This window comes from Ammospiza caudacuta, chromosome 1, assembly GCF_027887145.1.
Source record: "Ammospiza caudacuta isolate bAmmCau1 chromosome 1, bAmmCau1.pri, whole genome shotgun sequence".
In the NCBI taxonomy this organism is placed as follows: Eukaryota; Metazoa; Chordata; class Aves; order Passeriformes; family Passerellidae; genus Ammospiza; species Ammospiza caudacuta.
Window position 1 is genome coordinate 121,051,578 of NC_080593.1, and position 11,050 is coordinate 121,062,627.

The window sequence follows — 11,050 nt, forward strand, 5'->3', positions numbered from 1 at the left end:
GGGAAGCTTTTTAGGAACAGGTTTTGCTCATAATGGAGCACGAACTGCAAATTACAATATATGCAAATGAAGCCTTTTTAGGTGGGTTTTGTGTCAGACAGTAGAGATGCTGTAATTCATTTTTTTTATAGGTTCATAAAGCTAACAGCTATGAGAGCTGCAGCCACTGCCAAACTAAATTTAAAAATATATGAGCCCTCTCTCTAAACTCTAAACTCTCCCAGGAACATCTAGTGGGAATCAGGAGAGCAGCAAAAACAGTTTCTGTAGCATAGCAGGGACCTGTGTACCCCAAGGGCCCTGCTACAAGGTACCACTTGTTTTCCCTTATGTTGTCACTCAGGAGGAGTTTGGTGAAGATCTCCCTACTTTGATTTATGTCCTAACTGGTCTCACTTCCATGGTCATACAAGCCGTTCTTGCATGTATTATGCTGTGGAAAATGCAGTCCCTTGGCAAAGCTGACAGTAGTAACTACAATATTCAATATAATATGCAATTTTAAATACTTAATTGACTGTAAAGTAACTAGGTACCTTTACTTAATCTCGGAGATTCCTTCTGCAGTTGTGTGACCCACAAGATTTTCTCTCTCACATCAGTGCTGTTCCTATCATTTGACTTTTGGCCTGATATTTCAGTAGAGCTGTTGTTACATGAGGTTCAGCCGTTCTACTATTCAGTAATTTTTGTCTGACTGAGAACTTCACATTAAAACAGCCCAATTATTAAACATTGGACTATTGTATTCCAAATAATTCATGCCCTATTATAACACCGATGGTGCTTGAGACAATTACTCCCCTCAAAGACAAGAAAAACGTAATTTCTGTGAGTAATCAGTTCAGAGTACCTCAGATAATAATGCTGTGGTTTTGCTTAGCCTCATTTATCTTATACATTTGCAAAAGTTCAAGTGTCTGTAATATCAGCAAGTCTCTTGTTTCAGTTCTCTTAGCAAGTGCAATGGAACCTATTAATTCCACCAAATGGCTGCCTGTCTAGGCAGTAATTTAGATGCCTGAGCTATGACTTGGATTACCTGTGTAATGATGAAATATGGCCCCCTGTCTCACATGCACCTTCTTAGGGGGCCTGGCCTTCCCTTATGGACAATGTGCTGGATAAAAATCACTCCTAACATAAGGCATAATTTGGTGTCTGTGCCTAAATTAGGAGCTAGCACCAATTGCCAGCAACTGCCTCAGTACCTTGACATTTGAAAGCAGCAGTTTTACAAAATCAGATACTGGCGTAGTTTTCCTTCTCTACATATGGCTCATATCTTTTTTTGTCTAAAATCCAGGCTCTCAAGTTATTATGGCTGCTTTATATCACAAGCAAATGGAGATTATTATTTTCTTGGTAGTTTATTCCAGCATCTTGCCAATTTGGTGTGTTGCACTGATTTTGTGGTCTTCGTATACTTCTGGAAAATATTTTATCACAAGAAGAACTGTTAAAAAAATAAACAGTTTATAAGTGCGTATGAATCATATCCTTATTCTGGATATTTTTTTATTTGAAAGCAAGATGCTTTTGTGTGGCTCTGTTGCATTTTATTTTCCTTTAAATGACCATAACAAGGATTTTTGAAAATCCTAAGTCATAATTCTATTGTGTTAGTTAATATGGATCAGATAATACTGCAAAGCTGGGAATGTATGACTTTTTTTTTTTCTTTCTGGCTGAAAAGCTTATATTAAAGCAAAATCAAACAGAACATGTGTAAATAAAACTGAGTAATTATGCTATGGAAACATGTTAATTATGTGTAGAGAAATTATTATAATTGGTTTATCTGCAGGCTTGATTGCTATATGAAATTAAGGAAACATGAGCCAGCATATAATATTTATTTAACTCTATTAAATCATTCAATGTTCATACTATTTTTTAGCATACTGAATTCACTCTACAGGACGTCTGTAATTTTGCAAAGAAATAGACTAGGCTGGTTCTTTGCAAGACCATATTCTTCATTTGGTTTAAATCAGTAGTCCACCGTATCGTTTATTGGCCCCTGATTTTCTGTCAGGCATTTTACACATTCTGCACCAGAAGACAAGCAGGGAGGAGGTTAAGGGAGCTGCTTCTTCCCCCTCTAAGATCAGCTCAGTTGGTCACATCCTGGTGCTAGTAACATGGAGTCACCGTCAAGGTTTGATCCTCACGTGGGCCAGATGGGAGAGTTTGACTTGATAATCCTTGTGGTTCCCTTGCAATTAAGAAGATTCTGGGATTCACTACTCCACAGTCGTGAGACCCCACCCGAGTGCTGCATTCAGCTCTGGGGCCCCCAAGGTAAAAAGGATGTGGACCTGTTTGAGCAAGTCCAGAGGAGGCCGTGAAGATGCTCAGGGGGCTGGAGCATCTCTCACAGCCTGAGAGATGCTGTTGTTTGGCCTGGAGAAGTGAAGGCTACAGGGAGAGCTAATTGTGGCCTTCTGCTACCTAAAGGGGCCTGTAAAAGAGCTGCAGAGGCACTTTTTATATGGGTATGTAGTGATAGGACAAGGAATAAAGGCTTTAAACTAAAAGAGGAGAGATTTAGATTAAATGTTGAGAAGAAATTCTTGATTGTGTGGGTAGTGAGGCACTGGAACAGGTTGCCCAGAGAAGCTGTGGTTGTCTTGTACCCAGCAGTGCTCAAGGCCAGGTGGGATGGAGTTCTGAGCAACATGATTTATTAGGAGGCATTCCTGCCTATAACCAATGGGTTTGGAACCAGGTGATCTTTAAGGTTTCTTCCAGCCCAAACCATTCTCTGATTCTGTGAAGTTACAAAGTGAAAGCATAATCAAAGAGTAGTTCAAGATGTAATAATTTCAAAATAGAAAGAATTAATTTTAAGGGGTCAATTATAAATGTTCTTAACTGTGTGCTAGAAATATTGACTATGTTTTGAAATTTGCTAACAGTAAAATATTTAATCTTTAAAAACTTGAGAGACACTTTTATCTGACACTTTCACAACTATTTCAATTTTAGTAGTTTTTCTAGTAATAGCATTTGAATTGTGTGAAGGTTGTAGTAGACTACTAACATGAAATTGGCATGGCTTATTTCCTGTTTCCAAGATCTTATAAAATATGTTGATGTTAAAGGAAGCACATCTTTAATTATTTAACATACAACATTCCTTTTATACCTATTGGTAAATACAAGTGGAAAAAATCTCATTTTCCAATATGCAGTTTAGAATCTGTTTCTTTTAGGACATTTAGGACCTGAAATAATTGTTGTAAAATAAAAAAAATGAAATGCTTATTTTTGACAAGTTGACTTAATGGGTGTTTAAATCGGTAGAGCCTTGCTACTTTACAGCTTCTGAGACTGGGACTTGTTAATGGGAAATGGCATTCCTGTTTTAAAGATAATCAGCTGTCTCTATGAAAATCAAGTACATACCAGTGAAAGTGAAAATTCATAACAGTAGTGTAAGATAAAATAAACTTGATTAAACTGTTTCTTAAGCTCTACATTTGTACTTGCAAGGACTTTCAATATCTTATCAATGCCAACCTAAATTCCAGCTACCCTCGCCTGACTTTGATGGCTGTATTCTGATTTAATTCATTAGAAGCATTAATGTTATTGAAATTATTTCAGGAAACAATTTTCATTCACTGTCCTTAACCTGTTGTGGTTTAAAAAGAGATCTTATTTCTTATGGCTGTGTGCAAGGCAGGGGTTGGACCACCCAATGGCTGTCACCTTTTCTCCTTGGGCTCTGGACATCATGACCCCATCACCTGCTGTGGCACTGATGGCAGGCCAGAGCACGAGATTCAGGTTCAGACAGGATCACAAATCCAGACATGCCAGAGTTCAATTGTTACTTCCCTCAGAGTTTTGGTTGGGCAGTAGACAGGAGGGCTAGAAGCAAAACTCTTGCCTTGAGCCAGTTTTGGATTGCAGTTGAGGATGGCAGGTTTACATCACTGCTCTATCTTGGTTTGATACTAATCTTGATTTTGCAGTAACTGTGCAAAAGCCACAGAGACATAATTTTGATGACACAAGAGGAATTTTTATAGGTTGTGTTGATATTCAATGAAGAGGTAATATTTCATTGCTGCAGGGTAGCTATGTTTGCAGTGAATCAAATGCAAATAAACTTCAGGCAAATGCTTGCCAAACATTTGCACTGTTAATTCTGATGCTTTTATTTTAAGCATGAATAGATTTTCCCTGCACAGGTTTAGGTTTTCACTGACATTGGAGAAAATCAATGAGGGTTTTAAACCAGAGAGAAACAGACAGTGAGTTTCTTTCTTTTCCATTTGTTCATGTGTGTGTGCACAGACATTGAGAAGGACCTCGCACTGTGGGAAGAAGCAAGGCTCTCAAGAAGCCCTGGTGTCCAGCATCCCAGTGTAGTTACCTCTGACCACCAAGGCACTCTTCAAGCTGCACAGGGCCCAGCTCCAAGGCCTCAGGTGCCAGCTCCAACAGGGAAGAACGTTCAGCTCCAAGGAAGCAAATCGCCGCCGCTGCCCACCAACAGCAGAACACAGGTCTCCAGTGTCACAAACAGCAGTGCACAAACCAAGAGGCCAGCAGCTCCAGGGAGCAGACCTATGACCCCAAATAGCTTATTGTCACGGCCTCTTACCCCTAGCAACCAAGGAAATAGGGAAGGCATTATTAGCATTCAAAGAAGCAGATCTTTGTCATCCAAGAGCCAAATGGGGAGGACCCTCAGTGCTGCTTCAGGGCTTTCTGTGCAAGTGAGTGGAGATGTTGTTGGAACTGTCACTACTCAGAGAAACAGTTTATCAGAAGTAAGATTTTCAATTTAATGTTTTTGCTATGTTTAATAATGCCAAGACTTGATTGCATTTTATGTTCAAGTAACATCAGTATACCTAATGTAACTTACTGTGCTGAAAAGAACTTGAAATAGAATGATCAGAAAATTAGCAAGGAAATACTGCTCAGCTTTGAGAGGTACTCATTAGAGAATGTCAGTATTATTACAGAAATCATACTGAAACACTTGTGTGCCCCAAATTTACCATGAGCTCGGTAGGGCTTTGCCTGTACAATGCATAGCAGTTTTATTAGCATTACAGTTTCTAACAGGTGCATATCTCTGGAATATAAAAAAAAAAACTTTATCTAATCTTTATGATCCATGATATTTTTTTTCCTGCTGCACTGGCAGTGCATGATATTTTCTCGATCTACTTTTTATTTCATGTTTTTGGGCAATTGGAATGATTAGATAGGCATCACTGAAAGGACAGGTTTTTCCCAAGCACCAAACTGAATGCAAGAGAAAATGTCCAACATTGTTGAATCACTGTCTAATACTGTCTAATACTATATGCATGGTATCTAGGCTAATTTGCAGCATAAAAAAATCCTGTCACATATTATTGGCTTTATAGGACTAGTCTTTGTTTAAAACAAAACAAAAGAAAAAGTTAAAGTACCTTGTAAATTCTGAGTAGGATTCTCCTCTGCTAACTTTAGCTGCCTTAAAGATAATTTCAGTGTGTGGGCAGTGGAAATAAAAGCACCTGTGAAAGAAAACCCCTGCTGTCTATCTCTATACATGCCTTACAAAGGTGAGTCTTTTCTCAGGATATGCCAGTCCTTCTATACTGACTTGAGAAGGAACTATGTGTCTAGACTGCTGATTTTTTAGTGGTGGAATATGTTGGTTCCCACCATTATTACCAATCTCTTTGTAATCCATTTGTCAAAACCTGGAGACCTTTTTGCCAAGACTGAAAATAATATCATACCTTTAGATTGTTTCTGAGGAGTATCATCTGTTTTAACAATCTGTTGGGTGTGACACTTGATACAATGTGTTATCAGTCTCATGACTTCTAAAGGAAATTTCAAATGTTGTTTATGATAGTGTTGCTTAGGGTTGCTTTTAGAAAAATTAGAGATTAAATACTTAGTATAACTCTTCAATTAATTATATGACATCCTTTATTTGTTGTGAAGGAAAGGAAATGAGGCACAGACTATTCTAAAATTTGGGGAAGAAATCTTACTTCAATTTGGTGGTGAAATAAATACTCATTATTTTGGTGTTTGAATGACAGTGCACTAATCCCATCACTTGAGCTGTTTCTTCACTTAGAATTAAATATCCAGATTAAAGACATGAGGACTGAAGGTGACTACAGTTCTCCTGAAAGTGTCTTCACTGCCAGTTGATATATTTTCAAGCCACGTTTCCCATTTAAAAAAAAAGAAAGACAATTTTAACAATTTTTTTTTACCAAAAAAAATCACTTAGTGTTCTCTTTTGAAGTATGGGATGTGTTTGTGTGTTAGAATTTCCTCTCATACCAGAAAATGAGAATTGAAATTAATTTTTAACTAAAATATGTTCAGAAGAAATGAAGGGTTTTATTGTCTCCCAACTAAATTCTTGACCCCTCTTTTTCTTCTTTTTTAGGCAGTCTTGTTCTTAAGTGATACACAGTCATGTGATGCCAAGTAAAATGATTGTATATGCTAATGAAACTATGTGTATGTAATGTGTGAGAGATATCCAGTCTGCCCACCACTTTTGATATTTCCTGTAAAAAGGCAGACAATTAAAAATGCTTTCTTCCTGAGCCTTTCTGTAGCTATGGTAATAATAAGCAAGAGTTCCATTTAATTTGCTGTGTCTTGTTACTTCTGTTTGCTGATGGCTCTCACAGTAAGTGTCCTGTTATGCCTTTAATATATGTATATATTTGTCTCAAGAATTTTAGGAAGTGAGCAATATTATTATGCTATTTTCCAGTTAGAATAGCATGTCCAGATTCAGCCAGCAACCCACTGTAAAGCTGATGTTAAACCTCAGCATTTCTATGCAGGATCTTATCCTCTGTTAAAATCCCTTCTAGAAGTGACAAATTCTTTTCTTTCTCTTTGCTCACTGGGTACAATAGTACTTTGGCTGCTAGTGACCCAGCTCAGACCCTATTTATCCTTTCTGACATTCACAAGTGACCTTTGACATAATGGAAACTCAGCTTGGGACTAGCTCTGCTTCCAAAGGGAAAGCTGATGGTACGAAGCGTTCGCACTGAAGACCAGGTTGGGAAGGCCCATGGATATCAGAAAGAAGCTGATGGAGATGTGGCCAATCTGCCACTCCCAGCCTCATTTTTGAAGTGTTATACTAGAAGCTTTCAAGCTGTCTTTTGCTCACTTAAGTTCCTGGTCACTTAGAGAAGTGGATTTAGACAGAACATACCCAGGAAATACGTCCGCTCTGTGACATTTTTTGCCATGTTAGACATTTCCTCCCATTTGTGGTCATATGATTTCACTTTCTTGTGTCACAGCTTGTCTCTGACCATGGAGATATATTTTAAAAAGGCAGAGATGGTTTGGGGTTGGAGAACAAGAGTCCTGCCTGCCTTTGTACTACTACAGATCACAAACATAAAAACTCAAGGCTGATACTGTAATTTATTTTGCAACTTTCATTGCAGATTTTGTATCCTCTTCCTGTATACAACCAGTAAAATAAAAGAGGGGACATTATCTTTATTCTTATTAGCCTTATGGTCTCAACTGGGAATTTCTACTGGATGTAAATACACTGTGGTTATATTGCCAATCCTATGGAAGATACTATGATAAAATTTTTTGCAAATAACTCTGCTTCCTTACTTTTAGGTGATGTTAATGGAATTAATCAGTAGAATGTTGATATATATTTGATGAGAATAAGTCAGTTGAAAAGAATGTGACTACTGGGTGCCAGGAGCATGTTTTACCCTAAGGAGCTTGATACACTTATTTATTTACTTGCTTATTTGTTGGGAATTTTAACATATCTCTCAATGCCTTATGTATGCCTCCTAGATTGTACTGTGTTTCAAAGTAACATAACAAGTCTAAATAGAAAAGTATTACTAATAAATACAATTCAAAGTTCTTAAGCTTTAGTAAAGTTCATGCTGCAGCATGGGTGGTTCAATCTTGTTACAGCACAAATCTTAAATAATTTGGCAAGTACTTAACATATTAGCTGTTAAGAATGTTTTGGGGTTTTTTAATGCTCAAGACTTATAATGACCTGAGATTTTGTGGACAAGTTTCTGCCTCCTGGCACACATAATATTACTAAGTTCTAACAGGTGTGTTTTATTATCAGCTCTGTTCAAGGCTGAATTGAATTATAGCAAAGAAATGCTACCTAGAGAAATAGTTTTATTATCTCTATAAAGGTAATAAATCAGGGTTCCAAATCTTTTGGCAGAGATACTTTTATGCATGGTCCTAATCCTTTGGTGTTTTGTATAAATTGGCAAAGGAATGTTGAACCCTGCTTATCTCTTTAGGATGGATTCCATTAAAGTGACACAATTCTGTGATAATTGTCAATAGCTGTTGAGATGAAAATACCACTGACTCCCTTGTTTGCCATATCATTTTCTGAACAGAAGAAATTTTGCAATCATTTCATTTATTCAGATAATTCAAAGTGGTATTCAGCAATCCTTATTAGTCTTATTAGTCTGTCATGTTGAGAGCAGGAAAGTTTGTCTTATTTGAATATAGCCTTGATTAACAAAATTTTTACTTCAATTTACTGGAGTATAGAGCATAACTTGTGATGAGGACTCTCTTTTTGGTCAGATACTCTCATTCTGTTCCCCTGCCTGGCTCAGGACTTTGCTCTGTGTTTTTGGAAGATTAAAAAGTGTGTGGATCAGTGTGAGAGTCACTCATCCCTACTGCAAGAATCCTGTTCCTTGAACAAAAACATGTTCAGTGTTGTAGGCAGCAACCTTCTCCAGCACAGCACATTGGAAATGGCCATACATGAGTGAGGCCTGAAGCTCCTGCCTGAATTTACTGCTGGCCCATGGCAGCAGTGTTTGTGAATTTTTAGCACGTTACTGACAGAATTAATAATTTACTCCCAGTGAGCTAGATCTTGATTGAGCAGCCTTCAGTCTCCCTAAGCTGATTTAAACAAGCCTGGATTCTGTATTTAAATCAGATAGCCTAAGAATAAAATTTATGTTGCGATACAATTTAAATATGTAGATTCTCATTTCAGCTGATGTAACACAAAACAGGGTTATTACCCCCCTTTTTTTTTCAAGAACATATATAAATCTGGCCAGTGATTTTATGATATCTGGCCAAGGTTAAAGTTTCCTTTATAGACTAAACTTGCATGTTTGAACTGCCTTTGAAAAGAAAACTGTGCATTCCAGTCTCATCTCTCCCCATGAATATTTCAAAGGAATGTGTCAAAGTATTTTATATGTCTGTTTGTATACCTGTTCACATACATATGTGTCTGTCTGCATGAAAAAATATTCTTATACGCATACATGTAAACATTATATTAAAAAGTAGGCAATTTTAAAACATTTTCAAAAGCTATATACAGCTGCATATGCATTTTTAACCATGTAAAACATTTATACTTTGATTTTTTACATTTAACATGTAAACTTTTACATTTTGATGTTTTAATGGTATCTTAGAAACAAAAGTTTCCATAACATTTTTCTTCCTAAGCCTTCTCCTTATGCAGCAAAACCATAGGTTCTAAATCAGGTGTCAGATTCTTGTACTTATTAGACTAGAAACAGTGAAAATTTCGACAGATCAAAGCCTCACTTAAGCAAATTGCATTGAAAATGTCTGTTCAGTGCAAAAACTTCAGGATCAGATGTAATATCTGCAATTTTGTCTTGTCATTGCATTTCCAAGATGAGTATGTATGTATCTTACATATCTGTATTTATAGTGGAGAGGCAGTGAAATAAAGCCCTTCATTTTAGTGTGTTTGGGTTTGATTTTTTTTTTTGTTGTTTCTTTGTTTGGTTTGTTTGTTTAGTTTTGGTTATGTTTTGGTTTATATTTTGTGGGTTTTTGTTTGTTTTGGGGAGGTTTTGTTTGTTTTGGGGTTAGTTTTTTGTTTGTTTATGGTTTGTTTTGTTTTGCTGAATAGATTAAAAAAGTTTCCAACGAGCCTGCGCATCCTCTACATTTTGGTTTTATTTCACAGCAAGTTGTTTATTTGTTTTTAAAGGCTTTCTCCTGTCTAGTTAATTGAGGCTAGTGTTTGCTGCAGTCTTCATTTGTGCAGAAAAATTATCTGTCATTTTATCTAAAATAGATCTGTTTGTGGCAGGATGAATTCTTGCAACAGCTTCAACTTGCTCATCAACCTTGGATATTGCCTAGTGACACAGAAAGTGAAGGAGTGGAAGCTGACCAAGACAAATGTAAGTATATGTGTAAGGACCAGATAAAATGTCAAACCCCTCAACTATACTTCTATTTTCCATTTCTTCAAATACTGTGGAGATGTCATGCCTGCTCTCAGGAGCTTTTCTCACAAATACCAATAACTTATTTGTCTGAAGGCTGAACCTTCTAGGACTGGTCTGCAGAAGCTTTCCTGTAGTCACTGAACAATGACAAAATGATGACAGAACAGTTTACTTAAGCTAAGTGAAACAATTTGTCCTGATGTGTTAAAGTAGCTGTTCCAGAAAATAACATGAACTTGAAATAGATAATCTGTTTCATAAATCTGTATTTACCAGCAAAAAAAAAGCAAAGTAAAAAAACTCCAGGTCTGAAAAGTAGAGCCTCCTTCCTTAGGTCTGACACTCAATTATCTGTATTTTGCTTACATTCTTTGTAATTCATCTGTATAAATAGAAGTTCTTAATCATTACAGTAATACTTAATATCATACACTCTTCGAAGTATTTGTCTAATCATGGAATGGAGGGTCAGCAGGATCAGAGCCTAAATGGCAGAACAAGTAACAGGCTATAAATTGCAATATTCTCAAATTGTAGCAAATTCTCCCTGCCTACAAGGTACCTGTAAATGATCTTACTGTTTCACATTATCTCTCTTAATTCGCAGTAGTTTTGTGATCTTCAAGGGTGAATATGCAAACTGCTTCCTAAGATATTTTAGGTGATGTACTTGAAAAAGAGCAGATGATTTAATCAACATGTTTAGAAAACTCAATCCTGGTTTAAACATCAAGAGTTAACATACGAAAAAGATGTTTTCTTTACAGAAGGGAACAGTT

General features: G+C 36.7%; 1 protein-coding gene across 1 annotated transcript in view; it reads left to right on the forward strand.

Moving 5' to 3' along the window:
• Positions 1-10,369, forward strand: part of C1H8orf34 (chromosome 1 C8orf34 homolog) — a 136,430-nt gene extending 126,061 nt beyond the window's left edge. Inside the window, exons 12-13 of the mRNA XM_058814885.1 lie at positions 4,309-4,787; positions 10,130-10,369. Coding sequence (XP_058670868.1) covers positions 4,309-4,787; positions 10,130-10,369 — 719 coding nt within the window. The remainder of the gene's footprint in view (positions 1-4,308; positions 4,788-10,129) is intronic.
• Positions 10,370-11,050: the final 681 nt, after the last annotated feature.